General features: G+C 42.2%; 1 protein-coding gene and 2 long non-coding RNA genes across 3 annotated transcripts in view; 1 reads left to right on the forward strand and 2 right to left on the reverse strand.

Annotated features, from left to right (window-relative positions):
* Positions 1-15,288, reverse strand: part of LOC140708209 (uncharacterized) — a 93,790-nt gene extending 78,502 nt beyond the window's left edge. Inside the window, exon 1 of the long non-coding RNA XR_013537347.1 lies at positions 15,274-15,288. This is a non-coding gene — a long non-coding RNA (uncharacterized LOC140708209). The remainder of the gene's footprint in view (positions 1-15,273) is intronic.
* Positions 1-26,588, reverse strand: part of LOC144583525 (uncharacterized) — a 359,409-nt gene that overhangs the window by 139,986 nt on the left and 192,835 nt on the right. The window lies entirely within an intron of this gene.
* The window catches only part of RAMP3 (receptor activity modifying protein 3), a 180,585-nt gene continuing 169,542 nt past the window's right edge, over positions 15,546-26,588 (forward strand). The window contains exon 1 of the mRNA XM_073003570.2: positions 15,546-15,891. Coding sequence (XP_072859671.1) covers positions 15,840-15,891 — 52 coding nt within the window. The 5' untranslated portion in view covers positions 15,546-15,839. The remainder of the gene's footprint in view (positions 15,892-26,588) is intronic.

Below are 26,588 nucleotides of genomic sequence, written 5' to 3' on the forward strand. Positions count from 1 at the left end.
GGAAATGCCTCTGAGATGCTGATAAAGAAGATTTGCTTTCCTTTCCTGCTTCAAAACAAACCAAGATAATGGACTTTTTTACTGCAGAGCCTGAATTCACACTCCCCCCCCCCCAATATCCAACTCCTTCTCTCCTCTGATGGAAAGTGACAACGAAGGTAATCAAAAGGGAGAGAATGACACTCAAGCAGCAACCTAGAGACAGGGCAGTTTAACAAGGAGGTAAACTCACAAGAAGGACTGGGCAGCAATTAAATGGAAGCCTAAGAAAAACGGGATGGTATTAAAACATTTGCTCTTTCTTTGCAATCCCAGAAAATTTGCTTAATGGTCTGCTTCTATAAAGGAAGAGAAATAAACTGGTCTACCAAGAACCAAGTAGCAGGACATCTAAACTTCCTCTTGAAGACTCCTCCCTTACTAAAGGACCTAATTTCAGTTGAAACCATAAACAAATCTAACCAGATAGAAAAAGTAGTGCTACTGTTCCAAACCAAAAAATACCATCATTGATACTGAGGAAGAGACTCTTCTTAAAGAAATTCAGAATTTTTCCAACCAGTGTTCCAAAACACCAAAATTTATCCCCTCCTCCCAAATCTTACTCACAAGCCTCCTGAAAAAGAGCCAGCAAGAATAACATTGCTAACACTGAAACCAAGGTCAGAAACAGCCACGGAAACTGAACTAATCACGTGGCCGGACTTAACAGATACTGCACACAAGGAGGACAGCTATAGGGTAGATCCGGTGGAGACAGGGACATTGGCAGTTTTCCCAGGACCATTAAGGGAAGCACAATCAGAAATTCTGGACAGGTTAAAACACTGGTTCTTAACCTTCGGTTACTCAGGTGTTTTGGGACTGCAACTCCCAGAAGCCTTCACCACCAGCTGTGCTGGCTGGGGCTTCTGGGAGTTGCAGTTCAAAAACATCTGAGTAACAAAGGTTAAGAACCACTGGGTTAAAAGATCTGCGCTCATGACTCCAGAACTCAGCAAAGCCTGTTAATACACCAGAGGGAAACATACAGGACAATGTGGGCCCATATGACACAGAGGAGATCCCTCTAATTGCTATGGACCAACTTCCAGCTAGCAGCGGGGGAGACCCCCCCATGTTAGTAAGTGGCACCACATATGGGTTGGAGTTGTTAAATGTAAAGGAGGATAGGATACTGCTGATCACACCATCGACATGCATACTAGGAGCTACAAATCAAGAGTTAAATGGAATGATACCTCCTCTACCACCTCTGGTATTAAAAAGCAGGGACTCCCTTAATCGCAATGGATGTGTATTCAACGATTCTGAAAAAATCCTGGATAACATTGATAAAACAGAATGACAAATATTAATCTCCTCGCTTAAGATACTCTAATGGAATGTTGCAAGCTGGTTTCGCTGCTTAACAAATTCACATGATAATCCCTTTGACGGCCAGAAATTTGATATTATAGCAATTCGAGAGACTTGGACTAACCAAGAAATCACCCTGCAAGGGTACAATAACTATTGGGTGAAAGCCAGAAGGGGAGAAGGTCTAGGAAGGATGAAAGGAGGGTTGGCACTTTTAATCTCAGATACTCTAAATTTTAAATGTAAAGAGAAACCTCCCATGGATTCAAGGTCTGTGGCAATAGTCCTGGAAAGTAGGGAAGATGGCCTAATTTTAATAAATGTATATATCCCCCACTCACTTTAAAACAACAAATAACTGAAGCATGGAGCTCTTTAGAAACATATACTGTATAGCAAACCTATTAGTAGACCACCCTAAGGCAAAAGTGCTACTCCTAGGAGATTTTAATGCACGCCTCGGCCCTGATGATACTATTCTTGAATCTAAGTACAAGGATTTTTTTAGTGATCCGGATGATTTTCATAAACTTCTTCCCCTCCCTAGGCTTTTCAAAGATTCATATTCAAACCTCGCAGGATTGTATTTGGCCAAGACAGCCTACAAGTTGGGTTTATACCTTCTGAATGGCACTTGTCCAGAGGATCATCCCACGGAGTTCATCTACATGTCAGTCCAAGAATCCAGTACTATTGACTATATGCTAGTTTGTGCCTCTCTAATTCCGCTGATAATCAGCTTTCAAGTGTTACCCTATCTAGAGAGTGATCATTTTCCCCTACTGCTTCAGCTTAAACTTTTATTTGCAACTCAAACTATAACTGACCAGCCTTCATATGAAGGCTCGCAAATACTAACTCGTAGGGTGAGATGGTCTGCACTAATGCAATCCAGGTTCAGAGAAGTAATAGCGGTCAAAGATCACTGTTTTCCTAAATTTGAAGACCTGGACTACAATATACAGAATGATCCCATTAAAATTTACATCAGTCTAGTACAGGATCTAAAAACAAAGACCAACCATTAATAACTTATAGGAAATCCAAACCCTGGTTTGATAAAGATTGCCAAGGAGCAAGAAAAGCCCTTACAGCTGTCTATTATCAGTTTTTAAAAAATCAAACAACAAAGACACGAAATTCAACAGAAGCTTGGGGTTCAAAAAGCAGCATATAAACATCTAATATATCAAAAGAAAAAAGAATATACTCATTCGCTATGGGCAGAAGTAATTCTAGCTGCAAAACAGAAAAATTCTTCTAAGTTCTGGCAATTGGTTACTGTTAAGAAACAAAACCTCCCTTGCCAAACTGATCCTCCAATCTCCCAGTGTAAATGGGTTGCCTTCTATAACCAGCTTTATAAAGACTTTCCTCCAATACCAGTCTCAGCTGGTGAATTTGATGTTCTACTGGTTTGGCCACCAATTCCCCAAGAGGAAATTATATCCCATATTGCCCGACTGAAAATAGGTAACTTTAACTTTACTTTTACTTTATTTAGATTTATACCCCGCCCCTCTAGACAAAGTCTACTCGGTAAAGCACCAGGGTCAGATGGTTTGCCTTCAGAACTCTTCAAAGAGAATATTGACTGGTGGGCTCCTTTCCTTGCAGCATTATTTACATATATCGACTCTACGGGCCTCTTTCCTGCAGAATGGAATACTGCAATAATAGTACCTCTATTCAAAAAAGGACTAAGAGATGAGCCAGCAAATTATTGCCCCATTAGTCTCCTAAACATTTGTGGTAAACTATATGCTAGGCATCTTCAGGATAAACTTGAGACCTGGGTGTTTGAAGAAAATAGGATAGCTGTAGAGCAAGCTGGTTTTAGAGAGTGTAGATCCACTATGGACCATTGTCTCATTATCCAACACTTTATAGAGAAATATGCGTCAAAGGGTCAAACCTCATTATATGCCGCATTTGTCGATCTGAAAGCGGCCTTCGATTCAATCTCAAGACAGCAACTATGGGCCAATTTAGAAACCACCTCAATAGATAAACTATTACTTCTATTGTTGCGTGTGCTACATGACAATACCAACCTCCAGGTTAGGCTCAATAGGAAAGGAAATTTAACAGAACCAATTAACACCTATAGAGGAGTAAGACAGGGCTGCTTACTGGCCCCCTCTCTGTTTAATTTATACATAAATGACATAGTAGACTACCTGAACTCTCCTAGTCTCCACCCTCCAAAATTACATCAAAGACATATTTCTATCCTTCTTTATGCGGACGACACCATGCTTTTAGCATGAACTCCAATCGGCCTAAAGAGAGCCCTTAAGAAATTTGTAGACGTCTGCAAAATGAAGGCATTAGAAATAAATTATCAAAAGATAAAAATTATGGCCTTTGGAAGAAGACAAAAGAAAAGGTCTTTGGTCTATAAATGAGCAATCTCTTGAACAGGTTTCCTGTTTTAAATATCTAGGTATGGCCCTTCAATCCACTGGGGACAGAAAGGCTCATATACAATATGCAGCAACTCAAGGGGAAAAAAACAGCAAATGCCATCTTAAGGTTCTACTATTCCAAAAGGGGGTTGATTTATTCCAGCAGAGCAATAGACACGCACAAATATCGCTTGCTCCCCATGGCCTATTTATCACAGCTTGAGACATATATGTTTAGGAAAGCATTTACTCTGGCCAGATGTGAGGCCTTTCCTTCAGTGGTGTTGGAAGGCAGGTTTAAGAAGATCCCGAGGGATCAGAGACTCTGCCCTTGTGGATCTGGTGAGATAGAATCCATTGAGTATATGATGATCAGATGTAACAGGCATAACATGATTCGAGGAAAATATATTACACCTCTCTTAAAAGACATGACAAGCCAATCAGACTCGGACTACTGTAACCAATAGTTAATTGATCAAAATTGTATTACTACAGAACTGGTAGCGAAATTTTGGGCGGCATGCCATAGTAGCCAGAATAGATAGCCAAACTTAGACATTGGTCTTTCATTGTTATATTTGTAGTTTTATTGCTTTTTGCTAATTTATTTGGCTCATTGCAGTATATGTCAGTACTGTACTTGAAGCTCTGCTTTTAATTGTTTTATGTATATGGCTTGATGCTGTAACAATAAAAGTATAGTATGTGGATGACACCTTTACAATTTGGAGCCACGGTGAAGAAAAATTGGAAGAATTTCTGAACCATCTCAAAAGCATCCACCCAAATATACAATTCACCATGGAAAAAGAAATAGAGGGCCAACTCCCATTCTTAGATGTCATGCTCGTACGCAAAACCTCCGACTGGGACACAAGGTCTACAGAAAACCCACCCACACAGACTTACACAAAAACTCCAACCACCACCCACAGCAAAAAAGAGGCATAATCAAAACACTGGTAGACCGTGCAAATCGGAACTGTGAAGCTCAGTTTCTCAGCACTGAACTCAACCATCTGAATTGGGCCCTACAGGCAAATGGCTACTCCAAAAATGAAATCAAAAGAGCCATTAAACCAAGAAAACAACACCAAACTGAAGAAGAAAAACAGCCACCAACAAATAAAGTATTTCTGCTATACACCAAAGGAAACTTTTGGAAAAACACAACCTACAAACAGTATTCAAGCCCACCACAAAAATACAACAAATGTTATGGTCAGCAAAGGACAAAACGGACCCCCTCACCACTGCAGGAGAGCGGGTTACCATGCAAGCTCTCTGCACATGCGTTGAGAGATCCAAACCAATCAGACAAGGAGCTGGGATTTGGCTTGACTCAGCTACTTTCCATATACCAGACCACCCATGGTAATTCAATGCTACTCTAGCCATTGGCGATACTACAGAATCAGAACTTGTCCCTTTGAGAGTGATCCTCTCCTGTTCCAACATGTCATCTTCAGGAATTATGTACGGGTGACAGATAGTCACTTGGGAACATGAGTCTCTAATCCCCCAGATACTTTCTACCATTGATAAAAATCATTTCTTGAGAATGCTACGTGTCATTCAGCTGCCACCAGTTGATTGCATCAACTTTATTCATTATTAATGACAGAGGTCCAGTCAATGTATCATTTAAGAACCAAGTAGAAATTGTTTATTGTTACAGGTGATAAAAGTCCAGTCAATGTTGTTACCTCTCAACTAAACAAACTTCTTCCTCCACCCTCAACCACCTACTTACTCCTTTCTCTTTGGTGCATGCAAATCTCAACATAAATATTCATGAGTGGGGTGAACGCAGGGTGAACACTACAGGAGGATTGAAGAGGATTAATGTCCTGAGAAAGACAGTAAAGAAAATCAGTGATGATGATGCTGACACATAGGTATTAGCAAATCAGGCTCATTTAGAGATTTTTAGGTTGGAATCCTGAGAAAGTTCTTTTTCAGCCATGAACAAAGTTGATGTGGACATCTGCGGCCTCCCTTGGCAGACTAGGATTGTGGCGTTCACCCTCGTGCCCCTTGCTTGACCGTCAAGACTCAGAGCACATGAAGGCTAACAATCCCCTTTTTTACACTGCTGCCACCAGGTGATCACTAAATCACCATCACTTCAGGAAGATGAAGATTCAGGTCCACACTTCAAAGTCTCTTAAATATAACTTTTGTTTATTGATTACAGAAATTGATAGTGATTCATGAATATCTTCTTTAGGTAAATTTATTATTAACAACAATCTATCTGATGGTACACTCCTAACTCTAATCGCCTCTCAGATTTTCCCCAAACTCCACACTCTATCTCCTTCTCCATTCTCTCACGCTACTCATACTCTGACTGACTCTGTCTCTGACTGACTCTTCTCTCTCTCAGGTTCTGCCTGAGTAACCCAGGCACCCTATAGTTAGACATATGAGGAACATTTGTTTGCTGTTGATTGGCTTCTCCCTAATGCTTCTGCACACTTTGTTTAATTACATTGTGCCCAGTGAAGTACTGTAACCCCATGATAGATTCTGCTTCTGCATTATCTCCCCCCCCCCCCCAATTTCTCAGATAAAATCCAGGCTGTCCATTGCCTTTTCTGGTCTACATACAGCCATGGCCAAAAATATTGGCACCCTTGCAGTTGTGTCAGAAAATGCAAACCTTCCCTCAGCAAATTGTTGCAGTTGCAAATGTTTTGGTACTCACATGTTCATTTCTTTGGTTTGCGTTGGAACAACACAAAAAACAGAAGAAAAGTCAAATCTGATACAATCCCATACAGAAGCCCAAAAACGCATTGACCAAAATTATTGGCACCCATAATTTAATATTTGGTAGCACTCCCTTTGGAAAATATAACTGAAATCAATCGCTTCCTGCAACCACGAACGAGTGTCTTACACCTCTCTACTGAAATTTTGGACCACTCTTCTTTTGCAAACTGCTCAGATTTGAAGGATGCCTTCTCCCAACTGCTGTTTCGAGATCTCTCCACAGGTGTTTGATGGGATTCAGATCTGGATTCATTGCTGGCCATTTCAGAACTACCCAGTGCTTTGCTTGTAACCATTTCTGAATGCTTTTTGAAGTGTGTTTCAGGTTATTGTCCTGCTAGAAGACCCATGACCTCTGCTTTCTGACACTGGCCACTACATTGCGCCCCAAAATTCTTTGGTAATCATCAGATTTCATGATACCGTTCACATAGTCAAGGCATCCAGTGCCAGAAGCAGCAAAGCAGCCCCAAAACATCTTTGAACCTTCACCATGTATGACTGTATGGACTGTGTTCTTCTTTGAATGCCTCATTTCTTTTTCTGTAAACAGTGCCATGATGTCCTTGACTAAAAAGCTCTGCTTTTGTCTCATTTGTCCACAGTACATTCTCCCAGAAGGATTGTGGTTTTGTCACATAAGTTTTGGCATACTCATGTCTTGCTTTTTTATGCCTTTGTGTCAGCAGTGGTGTCCTTCTGGGTCTCCTACCATATTCAGATGGCGATGGATAGTGCGAGCTGACACTGTTGTACCCTGTGGCTGCAGATCAGCTTGAATTTATTTGAAAGTTAATCTGAGTTCTGTATCCACCACTCAAACAACCCTTTGTTGTAATTTTCAGTAATTTTGCTCTTCTGTCCACGTCCAGGGAGGTTAGCTACAGTGCCATGGGCTGTAAACCTCTTGATGATAATGCGCACAGTGGACACGGGAACATTAAGATCTCTGGAGATGGACTTGTAGCCCTGAGATAGTCGATGTTTTTCCATAATCTTTTCTCTCAAATCCACAGACAACTCTTTACACTTCATTATTTTCTCCACGCTCAGTGTCACAAACAATACAAAGGTTGAATCAACATTTCTCCATCTTAACTGATTGCAAGTGTGATTACTATATTACCTACTCCTCTTACTTGCGACAGGTGTGTCTAAATACAAATTAAAGGAGCATCACATGCTTGAAAAGCTATTATTTCTTACAATTTAGACAGGGTGTCAATAGTTTTGGCCAGTGCATTTTTGGGTTTCTGTGTGGGATTATATCAGATTTGACTTTTCTTCTCTGGGTTTTTTTTTTTTTTTTTGGTGTTGTTCCAGTGCAAACCAAAGAAATGAACACGTGAGTACCAAAACATTTGCAACTGCAACAATTTTCTGAGAGAAGAGTTGCATTTTCTGACAGAATTGCAAGGGTGCCAATATTTTTTGCCATGACTGTACAACCAGAAACTTTTCCAGTTAAGAAAGATCTAAGCAAGTTTTCAGTCTTGGAATATTTTGTTTATTGAGTCTCCTTGACACAGGAAGGGAAATACATTTCTTATAACAGGAGTGTCCCGCTTGCTTGTTTTATGATAGGCTATTGTGAGCAGTAATGGTTCGTGAACAAGTAAACCTTCTGCTTATAAAAGAGTACGCTGAGGGGAAAACCTTCACATAGGGATCTGCTGATCTTGCTGCATTTGGTATCCATTCTTGTACTATCTGCTTTATGGTTTTTCAATATGAAATTCAAGAAGTTTCAGGAGATGTGACAGGTACATCAATGTACGGTGTAGAGTATTATAATCTTGGTCATAGTTCAGTTCTCCTTGGGTTCACATCCTTTGCTGGCAGTGCACACAATCTACATGAACCTCCTTTCTAACCCTGTAAATCTGTGTTATTTATTATTTTATTACATACACTTGTATACCACCCAACTTAGGGCAAAGCACTATTCAGGTGGTTACCAACAGACATAAAATGAACAAAAATATCTCCAAAATATTTTTTTTTAAAAAAACAGACAAAGCTTAAATTATAACACCTAAAGACAATAAAAGCAACTGTCTCCTTTGTGAAGCCATTTCACTTCGAGAAGGAGCCAACTGTAGTTCCCAAATTTCACCACCTTTCCATTCTAGACTGGGTGATATCTAGTAGGTGTGTGACTGGGAAACTGTGGGCAAGCTTCTGTCTTTAGTAATTTTCAATTGCTCACTTATTTGAGCTTAAAACTCTTTAGCTGTGTACTTGCACACTATCCTTACCAGGTATGACACCCAAATAACCAAAAATAAAAAAGACCTTGTGGCGAAGGCACTTTCTTTAGGCACTCTCACCCTTGCCCCCCAAGAATCATGCTTGGGTAAAATATATAACATTTATTTAAAAAGAGTAAAAATTGTAAAACAAAGAAAATATATAAAGATACAATTGTATTGGCTAAATGTAAAGCATCTAGGTATTAAGTAAGATCCTGTAAGACTTTTCCATAAAACAATAAAATATTTACTAATAGCTTTACTGCTTAATTGCTAGGCTATTCTAAATTACCATGACTAAGTCTCCAACCAGTCAACAAAGTCTACCTGTCATCCATCTTCTTCTCTTTTCCAACTTACACACACACACACACCACAACTTACTTAGTGCCTCTCTTCTATAATTTAAATCAAAGTCTCTGTCCCTTGATGGTATCCAATCAACATACAGTCCTTCGTCTGCAACTCCAAACCCAACTTGTAACTTTACACAGCTCCTTCTCTCATCCCAGGCTGGTATGCTGGTACACCATTAGTAAGGAATATTTTGGTTATCAGTCCTGAGAAACAGCCTTGGCTCATCTTCACAGGAACAGTATCTAAGCAAGATGAAACACACGCAAGTCCTGGGAAACAAGCACTACAAAACCCATATCCTCACAGCAATTAGTGATGGTGGTAGGATGTTGTTGTCGTTTAGTCATTTAGTCGTGTCTGACTCTATATGACCCCATGGACCAGAGCACGCCAGGCCCTCCTGTCTTCCACTGCCTCCCGGAGTTGGGTCAAAATCATGTCGGTGGCAACCATCTCATCCTCTGTCGTCCCCTTTTTTTGCCCTCACACTTTCCCAACATCAGGGTCTTTTGTAGGGAGTCTTTTCTTCTCATGAGATGACCAAAGTATTGTAGCCTCAGCTTCAGGATCTGTCCTTCCAGTGAGCACTCAGGGTTGATTTCCTTCAAAATGGATAGGTTTGTTGTCCTTGCAGTCCAGGGGACTCTCAAGAGCCTCCTCCAGCACCACAATTCAAAAGCATCACTTCTTCGGCAGTCAGCTTTCTTTATGATCCAACTCTTGCTTCCATACATCACTACAGGAAAAACCATAGCTTTGATATGTGGACTTTTGTCGGCAAGGTGATGTCTCTGCTTTTTAAGAAGCTGTCTAAGTTTGTCATCACTTTCCTCCCAAGAAGCAGGCGTCTTTTAATTGCGTGGCTGCTGTCACCATCTGCAGTGATCATGGAACACAAGAAAGTAAAATCTGTCACTGCTTCCATATCTTCCCCTTCTATTTGCCAGGAGGTGATGGGACCAGTGGCCATGATCTTAGCTTTTTTGATGTTAAGCTTCAGACCATTTTTTGTGCTCTCCTCTTTCACCCTCATTAAGAGGTTCTTTAATTCCTCCTCACTTTCTGCCATCTGCATATCTGAGCTTGTTGATATTTCTTCCGGCAATCTTAATTCCGTTTTGGGATTCCTCCAGTCCGGACTTTCGCGTGTTGTATTCTGCATATAAGTTAAATAAGCCGGGAGACAATATGCAGCCTTGTTGTACTCCTTTCCCAATTTTGAACCAATCAATTGTTCCATCTCCAGTTCTAACTGTTGCTTCCTGTCCCACACACATATTTATCAGGAGGTAGATAAGGTGGTCAGGCACTCCCATTTCTTTAAGGACTAGCCATAGTTTGCTGTGGTCCACACAGTCAAGGGCTTTTACGTAGTCAATGAAGCAGAAGTAGATGTTTTTCTGGAACTCTCTGGCTTTCTCCATAATCCAGCAAATGTTAGCAATTTGGTCTCTAGTTCCTCTGCCCCTTCGAAATCCAGCTTGTACTTCTGGGAGTTCTCGATCCACATACTGCTGAAGCCTGCCTTGGAGGATTTTGAGCATAACCTTGCTAGTGTTTGAAATGAGTGCAAATGTACGGTAGTTGAAGCATTCTTTGGCACTGCCCTTCTTTGGGATTGTAGACTGATCTTTTCCAATCCTCTGGCAACTACTGAGTTTTCCAAACTTGCTGGCATGTTGAGTTTAGCACCTTAGCAGCGTCATCTTTTAAGATTTTAAATAGTTCCACTGGGATGCCATCACCTCCACTGGCCTTGTTGTTAACCATGCTTTCTAAGGCCCACTTGACTTCGCTCTCCAGAGCTGGAGGTAAAATTCACATTTTTCTTTTCGAGATATAAGAATCTATTTCCATATCAAAATGCAGCGAGTCTAAATGCACTGCTTGCTTGTTCAAAATGCATGATTTGTCACATTAAAAAAAAACAGACAAAACTCCAAGGTCTGTATCTCATTGGTCTGTAATTTTATGCATATAATCAGCATCTGCACACGTGTGTAGGCATCCTTTAGTCTCAGGAGGCTATGGCAATGTGCTCTGAATTGAGACCTTGGAACAGCATCTAGTGTGCCTGAGAAGGCCAATTAAAGTGTTAAAATCCCTTCCACACTAAAGACAAATACAATCTGTCCCCTGTCCAGCTCCCTGGTTTTGCTGGTTTCAGGACTGCCTCTTCTCCTCAGCCTGCTGAACAAGTGCCTCTTCAAATTGGGAAAGGCTGAATACTCAGATGTCAACGTTTCCTATCTGTTGAGGTCCATTCCTAAAGCCTTCTGATCCTGCTTGCAGATATCCTTGTATCGCAGCTGTGGTCTCTCTCTGGGGTGCTTTCCCTGCAATAGTTATCCATACAGGAGAGCTTTTGGAATCCAACTGTCAGCCATTCTCACAACATGCCCAAGCCAACGTAGCTGTCGCTGTTTCAGTAATGTATACATGCTAAAAATCCCAGCTTGTCCTGGGACTACTCTATTTGGAACTTTGTCCTGCATCTGCACAAGCAATGTAGATACGTGGAGGGCAACTGATATTGCATTCAGAAAACTGTTGCCTAGTTGGAGACTGGTATTGCTAGCTGAAGTCTCAGGAAGCTACTACGTGGTTTTAGAGTGATTTCAGAGAAGCACACTATGTGTTTCAGAGTCTCCAGGTGAGGACAGAAATCTCTTGGAAACCAATATTAGATAAGTTGGCACCACAACTTGGAATCATTGAATAATTGAGTTGGAAGGGCCAACGCAGGCATCCAAAAGAAAGTAGATCCAACAAATGATTGTCCAATTGAATACCTATAGCATTGGAGCACTCACCATTTCCCCAGGTAATTAGTTGCACTGTTGTACTGCTCTAATAGTTAAGGAGTTTTTCCTCCTTGCTTCAGTTTTTTGGCATTCTCCTTTGAGTGTAGTGCTCAGAACTGGACACAGTACTTGAGAAGAGGCCTAGCCATGCTGAATAGTGAAGGACTAGAATCTTACGGGATTTGGAAACTAGAGGTTAATGCATCCTAAAATAGCATTTGCTTTTTTGTGGCCACATTGCACTGTTGGCTCATATTCTGCTTCTTATCTACAACAATACCAAGATCCTTTTCACTCATAATATTATCGAGCCAAGTATCCCCCATCTTGTAACTGCATTTGGTTCCCCCTCCCCTGGTGTAGAACTTCTCACTTATTACTTTTTAATGATATTGTTTTCAACCCAGTACTCAAGCCTATCAAGATCTTTTAGAATTTTATTCCTGTCATCTAAGACAGTGGTCCCCAATCTTTTGGGGGTTATGGGCTGGCTGGGGGGCTAGTGTGTCATGCTTGCACAGTGGGCCTGTTGCGCTTGCCGGGGCATGTCACGACACGCCCACTGTGTGGGTGTGACATGCCCACATGCGAGCAGAACACACTTACCACGCATGCATGCAGGGGGCGGAGATATGTATCTGCGGCTCGGTTCTGACAAGCCCATGGACTGGCACCAGGGATTGACAACCCCTGATCTAAGTTATTAGCTTTTCTACCCAGTTGTTTGTCATCTGCAAATTTGATATGTATCCCCTAGACTCTCTCATCCGAGTCATTGAAGAACACTGAGCCCAAGACTGAGCCTTGTCTTACCCCACTTGATACTTTGTCCCAGTTTGAGAAGAAGCCATTGATAAGCAGTGTTTGAGTACAGTTCTGTAACCAACTGTTTATCCACCTGACAGTTGTTCTATCCAGCCCATACCTAACTTGTAAATCACAATATCACGGGGCACTTTGTCAAAGATTTTCCCGAGGTCAAAATTCATTATGTCTACAACATTCCCACCATCTACTTGGGAGGTTGCCTGATCAAAAAATTAGATAAGATTAGTCTGGCTTGCAACTGGGACATTTAGAGCAGGGCCAGCATCACAACTTTTGTTGCAATAGCCCTGGTGGCAGCAGTGCAGTTTTGCAACAAAACAAACTTCTCAATGGCTGCTGATGGGTCTTCCATAAGCTACTACAACATGGGCTACTACAAAAAAACTCCCTGCATGTCATGGGTTCTGTACATAAGGCTGCATATGATGATCGTGGAAATTGCTGTAACTATTGAGGTCATCTGCCCAGCCACAGAATTTCTTTTTTGCTTTTGCTGGGGATTGCCCTATCACTTGGTCAGCTAGGTTTTAGTCAAATTCTTTGTCTAGTTGCCTGGATCCTCTTTAAGCCTGTTTCCACAGTCAGCTAGCGCAAAAGCAGTTCCATCTCCTCCCTATGCCTGTTTGCCTGTCTCTATGACATCAAGAGGCATACACCCTGATCTCATGTTATGGCCCTAAATCTCAGGGAATGGAATTTTGCAATCCTGCTAAAGGCCCAAAAAGGTTGCCCTTTCCTCTATAACCATTCTGCAACTATTTCATTATCATATTCCCTGGATTTCCCCAATAGTGGTGCTTTCCTTCTCTTTTGGTTCTCCTAAGCTGTTGCTTTTCTCTTGTGCAACTCTTCTCAATGTCTCACATCTCTCCAGCAGAACTTGCCTCACCTCCCCAATAGTTCCCAAGGGTATTGTCAGCTGGAACGCTGTACTACTCTTGTTCCTTGGCCTCCTTTGGCTGCAAGATATCCAAAGATAAATGATGACAGATGTAAATGATATCCTTACATTTATACCTGGGGTGTAAAAAGTAGCTTTCTTACCAAAGTGTCTCACAATGTGTTGGAATAGGAATGTTAGGAGACAATGGCCAACCTCCTGAATAATCAGCATGGATTGACATTCAGTTTGTCGTCTTCTTCGGAAGAAGAGCACCTAGCTCTTTAAAAATGAGATTTATCAGTTTTAAGCCTACAAAACATCCAGTGTGTACAATGTGTGTAAAACAGGCCCTCATAACCCAACATACACAAAAATGTAACTTCAGGAATATGACTACAGCTTCTCCATAATAAGAACGCTATTGAAACACACTGTAGTAATATGTGCTTAAATTTAGAAGTTGTTATTATTATGAACTGGACTACAGCTCCATTGTGAGATAGTTTATTCAGTCAGAAATTTCTAGGATTTACCTGCTTTTTCCATAAGTGAAGCTTTGCTTCATGTTAACTGGAGACTGTCTTCACCTGAAGATGGACGAGGTGCACTGCTGAAGACACCTTTTGTCAACATTGTTACCAAGCCTCATCATCACCTGATAATTCCCCCCCCCCCCCGTTGCGAACTAAGTTGCTGTGGACAAAATAATATATTGAGCTGTCAAAGCAAAGACTTGTAGTGATTTTAACATACTGTAGAATAAAAGGGAGTTGTATTATTCCTCTTCCTTGGACTAGATTTCTGATCGTAATTATCTGGTTAATATTGATACTGATCTGGGCTAGTGCTTAAATTTTCCACAAGGGAAATTTCAGTTCAATTCAGATTTATGGCAACCCTTTTTCAGGGTTTTCTAGGTACAGAATACTGAGAAGTGGTTTTCCAGTCCTTTCTTCTGAGAGCATCCTGGGATTGTGCAGCTTGCTCAAGACCATACAGGCTGGCTCTATGTGAAGGAAGTAGGTGAATCAGTGGGGAATCAAAGTCCCAACCTCTGGCTCCACAGCCAGATACCTAACTCACTCAACTATCCAGCTAGCTCTCTAAGAGTATAGTTGCTTAGAAAACTGGTGTAAAAGTTTTTGATTTTTCAAACCCCACCCTAGAGAGTTTGGTGATTCTGTGTCTGATTCAAGGCACTGCTGTCACCATGCACCTGAACTGCTTTGTTGCATTAATTCCACATTGTAGCTCTACTCCAGCTCATTGTTTTCAGTCAACGTTTTCAGAATATCAGGCAAAAACAAATTAAAAATTAAAAAATCGCTGTGGCCTTAAAGACTGTTATATCTTAATATAAGATTTTGTGGAACTTCGCCCACACCTCAGCCAAACTATTTTCTTGCCAAAAGTTCCTCTCTCCCTGAACAGGCAAAGTTGAGCTGTCTTTGATAAGGGCTTACTCTGAACGGACAAATTAAAGCCTTCTAAACATGAAAAACATTTGAAGGGAGATATGATTCTAATTGTCAGCGAACTGTGCCGAGAGAATGACCTAAAAAGACTACTACAATAGGAGGACAAAATAGGCACAGAATTACCCACGGGTCAGGCGCCTCAGCAGCTGAGTTTCCCGCGCAATTACGAGGCTCGAGAGAAAGGAACACGGAATCCCCACGGCCGCAGCGGCTGTTCTTTCCGGAGTCCTCTGTAGTCGCATTCTCTGGGGAGACCCTTGTCCTCGTCTTGGTTGTGTCTTCTCGGCTCTTTTTCAGCTGGGCTTTTCTACCCCTGGAGGATCCTGGAAAAACCGCAACATCCTCAGTTTGCTTCTCAAGCCGAAACGAGCGGGGGGGGGGGGCAGGGGAAGGAGGAACCAAAGAGGAAATGCATTCCAGCTGGCTGTTGGAAGCAGCGGCTGCTTCCATGCATCTCTGGACAGGGAGGAGCAGCGGAAGGGTGGGATTTGGTGCAAGCAGCCTCCGCACCAAGACCAAGTGCATGTTCAGGACCTGATGCTGTGGAATGAACGACACGTTCTGAATCGGAGAGTGCGGTTCTGGAAGGCTTTGGGGAAGACTGGGGCAGCTTCAGAAGTGCCTTCCTTTCACCTTGTTTGTTCTTTTTCCTTGTGTCTGTGCTGCTTCCTGCTCTTGAGACATTCAGCATGGTGATTCCTGCTTCCTGGTTGGCGCAACTTTTTGTCCTTGTGTTGTCCTGTAAGTACATCATGGTGCTTGGATTATTTTCTATGAAAAGAATGCGAGTTATTTTGGTGGAATTTTGTTATACTGTATATTTTATATTGGAAATGTGCTGTTGGAAAAGAGTTTTATTAATACTGTGGACAGCCAGAAAGATAATTGAGTGGGTGCTAGATTTAATTAAGTCCAAACTCTCACTAGAAGCTGAAATGACCTACTTTGGACCTGTACTGAGAAGACAAGACTGACTGGAAAAGACAGTAATGGGAGAGCAGTAGAAAAAGAGCAAAATAAAAAAAAATGAGATGAATGTATTCAGTAAAGACACCATAGCCTTTAGTCTGCAAGACCTGAAGAGAACCATTTCTTTTTTTTTATAAACGTTTTATTAGTTTTTCAATCTATCTACATTGTTTTGTGCTTATCAAACATCGTGTTACATGTTTTGCTTACAATTATTTGTTTTTTACATCTCAGTGTCTTCCCGGTTATCCCCCCAAATTCCAAACATCTTTCAAACATTCAAACCATTCATATACAAATTTTAGTATATAATGTGACTACTATCATAATATTACTCTCATATTATATAAAATTCTCAAGGTCTTCTAATAACATTCTTATTGAAAGTGGTTCCAGATCCATGACCCAGCTTTATATCTAGTTTAGTTTACCTAAAATAAAAAACCACCATATTACATCTTTACCCTGATTAGGGCTCCCTTATTTCAGTTTCGTTCTCCTTTTTAATATACAGAATATACCCTTTTACAGTTCCAGATGTTAAATATATACATGTTTTCAATATTAAGGGGCCCTTCCTTGTTTTCCCTTTTTTCATCTTTCTAGGTAATTCCCTCTCTAATTTCCCTTTTCTCATTTAATATCTCTGTGTCTCTAAGCATTCTGTCATCTTTCATGTTCTCTGAAACCATTTTGTAGATCTGATTTATGTCCACTAACTCTTTATGTACTTGGTCCATCTTCAATAAGTCTTTCAGGCTTTTTTTGGTTAATTTTGCTGTTTTTTTCTCTTTGTCTTCCCCTGGTACTCTCCTCTGGTCCAAGACTGATGTTTCTCTTAGATTAACTTCCTCCAGCTGCTGCTGCTGCTTTGATTGGCATACGTCATCTGAGATACTCCCATTTCCTTCTTTTTTGTTCCCTGTTGCTTGCAGATTATAGTTCTTCTGATGTTGATTGGATAATTTGGCCTCTTGATAACGAGATCTCACTGTATCTAATATTGTTTGAAGGGTAGATTTTATTTCATTCCAAAATTGTCCTTGTTGTGCCATTCTGTTTCAGCTGCCCAAATGGTTATAAACAGATATTCAAAGTTTCCAGAGTCATTTCAAAAAGTCCGCTTTGGCTAAATAGGCCTGAACCAAATTTGAACCCTCAAAATACCAGGGTAGGGTGCAATATTTGTATCCCCAGCCTGATGACCTTAAAGGTCCACTTTAGGGTTAATTTTCCAGCCAGGCTCAAAGAAAGTCAAAGGGAGATAACAGCAGAGTGTTCAAGGTCACCGCTCCTAGGCTCCATGCCAAAGATTTCAGGTAGTCAAAACAGAGTCCAGATTTATCAAGTATAACTCACAGGAAAATTTCTCAAGCTTCATAACGCCAAACTATAATATTCTTAAAGTGTTTTTTTAAAAGTTATTTCCTTTCCATCAGCTATCCCTCTCACCAGATTTTTTGCCGCCTTATAGTTTCTGAGACGAGATAGCAATTTTTTTCCATATATAGGAATTATTTCCTCCAGGGGTATAAGCAATTAGTTGTAAAAATCTCACCTGGTAAACAATGATGCCAGAAAGCTGATATTCTTGCTTCTTTTAGCCCGCTGCCGATGACTTGCAAGTGAGCCGAGGCTGCTTGTTTCTGCCCGTTGGCTGATTAGGGAGTTTCCTGGATTGAACGGGGGTGGCCGCCGCCCCCGTGATCAACAGGCTTCCCCCCCAGTTCACCACCCCTCTAGGGTGGTTCTGACACCCTATGGTGTCCCAAACAAGGTCAGAATTCAGCCCGGGGGACAGAGCTCTGTCCTCCTGCTGCTGTCTCATCGCGACGTCAAGCCAGAAGTCTAAGAGGACCATTTCTGACATAACATTAATTCATGGAGTTACTGTGAGTTGGAAATGACTTAATAGTATACAAAATGTTCTTTCATAAGATATGTACATACACGTGTGTTTAGTCGTTTAGTCGTGTCCGACTCTTCGTGACCCCATGGACCAGAGCACGCCAGGCCCTCCTGTCTTCTACTGCCTCCCGGAGTTGTGTCAGGTTCATGTTGGTTGCTTCGCAGACACTGTCCAGCCATCTCATCCTCGGTCGTCCCCTTCTCCTCTTGCCGTCACACTTTCCCAACATCAGGGTCTTTTCCAGGGAGTCTTTTCTTCTCATTAGATGGCCAAAGTACTGGAGCCTCAGCTTCAGGATCTGTCCTTCCAGTGAGCACTCAGGGTTGATTTCCTTTAGAACTGATAGGTTTGTTCTCCTTGCAGTCCAGGGGATTCTCAAGAGCCTTCTCCAGCACCACAATTCAAAGGCATCAATTCTTCGGCGGTCTGCTTTCTTTATGGTCCAGCTCTCACTTCCATACATCACGACAGGAAAAACCATAGCTTTGACTATTCGGACTTTTGTTGGCAAGGTGATGTCTCTGCTTTTCAAGATGCTGTCCAGATTTGTCATCGCTTTCCTCCCAAGAAGAAGGCGCCTTTTAATTTCAGGGCTGCTGTCTCCATCTGCAGTGATCATGGAGCCCAGGAAGATAAAATTTGACACTGCCTCCATATCTTCCCCTTCTATTTCCCAGGAGGTGATGGGACCAGTGGCCATGATGGGACCATACACATGCTCTACTAATGCATGGTTTAGCAATATATGAAATTCTTTGGAAAATAAAAATAAGAATTTATTTTCTCTCTCTGCTTTTCATTTTATGATGTTCTTTGGAAAAATAAAGCAGTTCAACAGGAAACATCTAATTTTACATCTTACATTTAATTTTAATGTTAATTATACAATTTGTATAAATGCCCATCCTTTGCTTTCTCAAAGAGTTAAACAGCAGTACTGTAGTCAAAGCTCTGCTCATTACTTGAATTCAATCCTGTTGGCTTCAGGTAGCCAACTTGAGGTTGACTCAGCCTTCCATCCTTCTGAGGTTGGTAAATTGAGTACCTAGCTTGCGGGGAGGCAATGCGTAGCCTGCATAATTACCCTTGTAAATCACCCAGAGAGTGCTTTAAGCACTATGGAGCAGTATATAAGCAGCACACTTTGCTTTTGTAGTATAAATTATTAACTTTTCAAAATGTTTTACAGCATTTGATTCATTTATTGCTCCATCAATCCTGGAAATTAGTATGAAGAAATTATAGACAAACCTGTGTTCACTAAGGGCTATTTCAAACATTGTAGAGAGATAAACTTAGATTTGCTATGGCAAATGAATCTGATTAATAAATGTTCATTGCATTCACACACTTACCATTTTACTATATTGTGCTTGAAGTATACCCCGTTTCCCTGAAAATAAGACCGAACCTGAAAATAAGCCCTGATATGATTTTTCAGGATGCTTATAATATAAGCCCTAGTTAAGTGAAACCCACCTTCCACCACTGTGCAGCACCCAGAGGAAGATGCCATGACTGTATTTGAATAAACGTAGATTGTTGTACATGGAAAAAAAGTAAAACATCCCCTTAAAATAAGCCCTAATGTGTTTTTGGAGCAAAAATTAATATAAGACCCTGTCTTATTTTCGGAGAAACATGGTACACTGAAATTCTGTGTATGAATAGTTGTGAAGGATTGAGTTCATGTTTGATCTCAGTATACGTGCTGGTTAGAAAATCTGTACTAGTTATATAACATTGTGTATCTCACATTTTCTGATTAATAGGAAACATACAATTGTCACAATTGCTTATATATTGATTTTCATAGGTAACTTGGATGGTTGTAAAATAGTACAGATATTTTATTTTCTCATAAATGAATACTAATGAACACTACCACTTTAAAAAAAGTGACTCATCTGTCCTTTCAATTCTTGCTCCTTCCTTTCTTTGTGAGAACAAATAGCTACTGCAAGATCTAGACAGGTATCTCTTGGGCAATTTAACTCAGTTTACTCACCTGTCCTCTCTCCCTCAATGTGCACAAATTTCATTGTTAAGTATTTGTTTCACTTAAAGGCTTGATGGGGTGACATAAGCATGGAGTGAGCTACTTTGCTGAACTATCACTCTGCCACAACACATCTGTAGTAGATTTATAAATGATAATAGGAACTTTAATATACAGATTGCAGCATATGATGCAGAAAGTATAGGTGACCAGGCTTGTCCATTAAAAAAAAAATCCCAAAGACAATCTAAGTCATTGATAGCACCCTCATTAGCACCAGCAAAAAAAAGTCATAAACCTCAAATAATTGCTTTTGGGGGCAATGAACATCTCTAACTTTTATCTTTCTTACTGTGGGTATTTTGACATACTAAGTCAATGAATAAATAAACCTAAACTTTTAAAAAGTATGTAAACGAGACAATCTGTTTGGCATATGAAGACTCACAGACAGGAGTAGCTGTAGCTCACTGTCAACTCAGCAAACATTGGCTTGTAACTGTATGTGCAGAGTAGGCTCTGTGGCAAAATTATTTCTTAATCATATATGTCAAACATGTAGATTTGGGAGTTTGGAAGAGTCATATAAGTTATTCTAGGGTGCAACCATGGCAACAGATTGTGCTGGATTTGACATGGTTAAATTTGATGTATTTTCCATTGACTACACAATGTACATCTACCATGTTTCCCCAAAAATAAGACAGGATCTTATATTAATTTTTGCTACCAAAAACATGTTAGGGCTTATTTTCAGGGGATGTTTTATTTTAGAGACATGTCATCTTCTGGCTGCTGCACAGTTGCTGCACAATGGTGGAGGGTGGGGTTTCATGTAACTAGGGCTTATTTTGGGGGTAGGACTTTTATTATGAGCATCTTGAAAAATCGTACTAGGGCTGATTTTCAGGTTAGGCCTTATTTTCGGGGAAACAGGGTAATAGTGAGTAAGCTCCATCTTTTTCCTAGGCACACAGGGTTGATAAAAATCAGTATTGTTTTTTTAAAAATCAAATTGATTTTTAAAATGTAAATTGACAAAAAAATCTGATTTTAAAAAAATTGATTTAAATCAAATCCATCCTGCATGGGGATTTGTTGCTTTCCATTCAGCCAGCAGGAGTTGTGTGTGTTTGTGTTGCAGAGATTCTGCTGACATTGCTCCCCCACTCCTATTTTTTACATGTGTTGGTCCAAAGAGGCAGTTGGACAATAACAACGAGGTATCTTTATCTATCTATCTATCTATCTATCTATCTATCTATCTATCTATCTATCTATCTATCTATCTATCTATCTATCTATCTATCTATCTATCTATCTATCTATCTATCTATCTATCTATCTATCTATCTATCTACACAGAGAGAGAGAGAGAGAGGTAAATGGTACAGAGCTGAATTTATATTACAGCTTGTGAAACTTCAGTGCTTATCATACTTTTTGCTCCATAAGACACACTTCCCCCCCCAAAAAGGGGGGGAAGTGTGTGCATCTTATGGAGCGAATACTGGCTTCCCGCCGCTGCCATTGCCACCACACCGCCCTTCTCCTCCCCTTCCCAGGCAGGGAGCGCTTCTGGATGATGAGCTAGCTGGGGCGGAGTTTTTTTAATTTTATTCTAATTTATTTTAAAGAAAACAAGTACCGGTACCGTATTTTTCACTCCATATGCCCCAACCACTGCCAGTCTTTTTTTACCCTCCCAACCTACCTGGCGATCGAGACAAATCTTCTTTGGCTTCCCGCCACCGCCATCACCACCACGCTGCCCTTCTCCTTCCCCTCCAAGGCAGGGAGCGCTTCCGGATGATGAGCTGGCTGGGATGGAGTTTTATTTTTATTTTTTAATTTTTTAATTAGGTGCATTGTGTCAACAGATGCATCTTGTAGAGTGAAAAATACAGTATCTGATGTGGCGCTGTACTGGAGAAGTGTAGTTTTAAAAAATGGGAGGGAAGAAAAGCAGGAGAAAGACATCCTATAAATAAAACAAAGTAACAAATAATAAAGCAATTTAAAGTATGGACTCTTGCTCTGATAATCCCCTAGACAATTAAACATTCTGTGTCAATGAAAAAAAGTTGCTAAGCGATATTAAAAAGCCCATAGAAACGCATTAAAATGCGATTAATGCGTTCCTATGGGCTTAAAAACTCGCCTTTAAGCGAAAATCCGCCATAGCGCCGCCATTTTCTCTGCCTCTTAAGTGAGGAAAAACAGCAGGCGGCCATTTTGTTTCCCGGTGGCCATTCTGAAACCACCGATCAGCTGTTAAAAAAGGGTCGCTTTGCCATGATCATTTCTCCACGATCATCGCAAAGCGAAAAACCCCCATAGGGACCATCACAAAGCAATCGCTTTTGCGATCACAAAAACTCCGTCGCTAAGCGATTTCATTGCTCAACAGAGCGATCACTATGCAAGGCACCACTGTAACTTCAAATCAACTTGAATCAACCCAACACAGTCTCCTTGTCTGGTTCAACCTTATTGTCCCAAATTATGATTTACAGCATCAACCCTCACCATTCTCTTTCTCTCTCTCTCTTGTGTACACACACACACACACACACACACGCACACACGCACACACACGCACACACACGCACACACACAAATCACATCCATTCTGCCCAATCTACAATATTGGTCAGCAATAAATTCACAAAAATACTGCTTTGGGATAAGTATCTGTGGTTACTCCTTCATTTTGTGTACTGTTCTCAAAAGAGAATGCTATCAAGATCCAATGCTGCATTCACCATCAAAATTGGCAATGTGGGGCAGCTTCTGGTCGTTGTGGGTTTTTCGGGCTTCTTGGCCGTGTTCTGAAGGTGGTTTTTCCTAACATTTTGCCAGTCTCTGTGGCCGGCATCTTCAGAGGACAGCAAACTGTGCTCTTGTGTAGTTTGGCTAGGACGTGGAGTATTTATGGCTGTGAGATGGGATGATTAGTGTGTATTGTTGTGGGTGTATTGTTTTCTGTGGATGGGTGATTAGTGTGTTTTGTTGTGTGTGTATTGTTGTGATAAGGAGATTGTCACTGTGATTGATGGTGGTGCAATGTGGCCAGCGTTGGAGAAATGTGTTGGTATTTTCTCACTCCAGTGAGGAGTCTGGCCGCCACATTCTGCACCACCTGAAGTTTCCGCATCAGCCTCAAAGGCAGCCCCACGTAGAGCGCATTACAGTGGTCTAATCTTGAGATTACGAGCGCATGCAGCAAGGTAGTGAGCACCCCCGTGTCGAGGTAGGGTCGCAGCCAGGCAGTCCGCCAAAGATAGAAAAAGGCGGTGCGGACTACTGATGCCACCTGCGTTTCCATGGTGAGTGCCGGATCCAAATGTATGCCCAGGCTGCGGACCCCACTCTTCGCGGCCAGGGTCACCTCCCCAAATGTGAGAGAGTCACCCAAGCCGCCTACCACCCTCAGAACTTCCGTCTTGTCTGGGTTCAGCCTCAGCCCGTTCTCCTGCATCCATTGCAGTACGGCCCCCAGGCAGCGCTGAAGGCACAGGACGGCATCACCTGCAGTTGGTGAAAAGGAGATGTAGAGCTGGGTGTCATCGGCATATTGATGACACGAAGCCCCACATCCCCTGATGAGCCCACCCAGCAGCCTCATATAGTTGTTAAACAGCATTGGGGAGATGATCGACTCCTGTGGAACCCCACAATTGAGACTGCACAGGGCCGAGACACTCTCCCCAGGCTGTACTCTCTGGGGACGGTCCCCCAAGAAGGAACGGAGCCAGGCGAGTGCCGAGCCACCAATTCCCAACTCGGAGAGCCTCCCCAGGAGGATACCGTGGTCGACAGTATCAAAGGCCGCCTAGATGTCGAGGAGGACCAGCAGAGACATTTTGCCCCTGTCAGCCTCCCTCAGCAGGTCATCGTACAGGGCAACCAATGCCATCTCTGTACAGTGGCGTGGCCTGAAGCCCAACTGAAATGGATCCAGGGCATGTTTCATCCAAGTGGGCCTGAAGCTGATCAGCCACCACCCTCTCGACCACTTTGCTCATGAAAGAAACATTGGCGATGGGCCTATAATTGCCAATTTCGTCCGCCGCCAAACTAGGTTTCTTTCTTATGGGCCTAATGAGTGTCTCCTTGAGGGCAGATGGAAATCTGCCCTCAAGGAAAGACCCATTTATTATTACTGTGGCCCATTCTGTTCGGCCTTATCTTCCAAGTGGGCCACCAACCTGCACTTGGTGCATGTGTAGCCAGGCACATCCTTTAGCAAGAATACAAACATGCCATAGCTGTTGCAGGTGACTGGAGCAACTCCGTCACTCTCCATATTGAACAATTAGGCCAGTCAATTTAAAAAAAGAAAGGAAGTCTGATTCTCTCCCTAAAACTCCCCTGCTAAACACCATGTAAGCACGCCTCCTTGCCTTGCCTGTTTGCCAGACACTGAGAGCGCACAGTCAGAAACAAACTTACTCACAGAAACCTAAAACAACAACACCCAGTTGAGGATGGCCTCCCAGACCCAGCTGTCTTTCTGCTCCCTCTGCAGGGACTGAGCTTGAAGCTGATCGAAGCACTTGTATGTAGCTAAGCAGCTAGCTCCATCCCCAGGGGCTCAGAAGAAGCCCCGCCACCTCTGACCATGTGCTCAGGGAGCGCACATGGTTAGAAACAAACTTACTCACAGAAACCGTTTTTTAAAAAACACCCAGTCAAGGATGGCCTCCCAGACACAGTTCTCCTGCTCCCTGTGCAGGGACTATCATTCCGAACTCTATTCAGGTCTTACAAACCAACAACTCATGTTAGGTTGTTCAGTATCCCTGCTGCCACTCCCCTTCCTGGCAATATTGTCTTTTCCATTAAGTTCTGCTCAGATCTTGCAAACCAACAGCTGTGGTTCCTTTACTGAGTCAACCCATCACATATTAGATTTTCCTCTTTGTTTACTGGTCCACCCCACTCCTTCCAGCAATATACAGTGGTGTCTCGCTTAACGGGCGCCCCATTTAACGACAAATCCGCATAGCGATGAAGATTTTGCGATCGCTTTTGTGATGTTCCCTATGGGGAAAAACCGCTTTGCGGTTTTTCCCCATACGCCCCATTTTCGTGCAGCCGATCAGCTGGGCGAAAATGCGGGCTTCGGGATGATGGGGGGACCGCTTTCCCCCATCATCCCGAAGCCCCGCCGGTCAGCTGGGCGAAAATGCAGGCTTCGGGATGATGGGGGGAGCGCTTTCCCCCATCATCCTGAAGCTCCGCCGGTCAGCTGGGTAAAAATGCCAGCGGGGGCTTTGGGAGTACCGTGGGGGAGCCCTCCCCTGTGGTCCTCCCAAAGCCCAAGCCGGCGTTTTCACCCAGCTGATCGGCGGGGTTTCGGGATGATGGGGGAAGCCCTTCCCCCCATCATCCCGAAGCCCCGCTGATCAGCTGGGCGAAAATGCCGGCTTCGGGATGATGGGGGGGAAGGGCTTTCCCCCATCATCCCGAAGCCCCGCCAATCAGCTGGGCAAAAATGCTGGCAGGGGCTTTGGGAGGACAGGGGGAGCGCTCCCCCGCGGTCCTCCCAAAGGCCCCATTTTCTCACAGTTGATCGGCAGTTCCAAAATGGCCGCCCGCTGTGTTGCCTCGCTTTAGAGGCACCGAAAATGGCCGCCCCTATGGAGGATTTTCGCATAAGGTGAGTTTTTAAGCCCATAGGAACACATTAAACACGTTTTAATGCATTCCTATGGCCTTTTTTAATTTCGCATAGCAACAAATCCAGATAGCGACGATTTTTCCGGAACAGATTATCGCTGCTATGCGGGGCACCACTGTACTCTATTCTTGTCACTTCTATATTTCCATTATACGAGTATGGTAGGATAGGCCAGGTTACTCATGTTTTCTTAGAATACACAACAGCTGTGCTGTGGTAGCAGGCTAGTGACCATCTTCCAATCTACTGGATCTAGGTGTAACCCTGCTGTTCAAGAGACTAGCCCTCAGTTAAGGTTATATTTGTTTTTATTAAGAAAATATAGATTCATAGAAAAACAGTTGTTTGCAAAAGCATTAGCATAAACATATCCAAAGATTACGATGGTTAAATAAAGCTGCTATTTCTTATTAAAATAAGAAATACTAAAAACTAAGCTAAGTAATCATTGTAGCTTCTAAGGTGGGCTATTCCCCCTCCTTCTTCTGGTTTTAAAAAAGACAACCTGATTTTCCTTGCTACATTCTGCAAGCATTCCAACACTTAACTAGATCCATTTGAAGCCAATACTGATCCCATGGATACAGATACTCTAAACACATCCCATCATCCATCATTTTACATGTCTAAGACCTCCTTCTCCCTTATGCCCAATAACTTTAAATCAATTAACTTCAAAGAGGCTTAACACAACTCTCCACGCAGAATTCTCATGAAGACCACAGAACTTCATGAGAATTCCAATTAGCCGCTTCCAATTAGCCAGTATGCGTGTTTGGTCTTCTTCGGCCTCTCTGTGTGTCCTTGTGCTTATCTCAGTTCCCTCTGTACCAGGTAGGCAGTAATTCTGAAAAACAGTCTCACCACCTAACACA

Source organism: Pogona vitticeps, chromosome 6, assembly GCF_051106095.1.
Source record: "Pogona vitticeps strain Pit_001003342236 chromosome 6, PviZW2.1, whole genome shotgun sequence".
In the NCBI taxonomy this organism is placed as follows: Eukaryota; Metazoa; Chordata; class Lepidosauria; order Squamata; family Agamidae; genus Pogona; species Pogona vitticeps.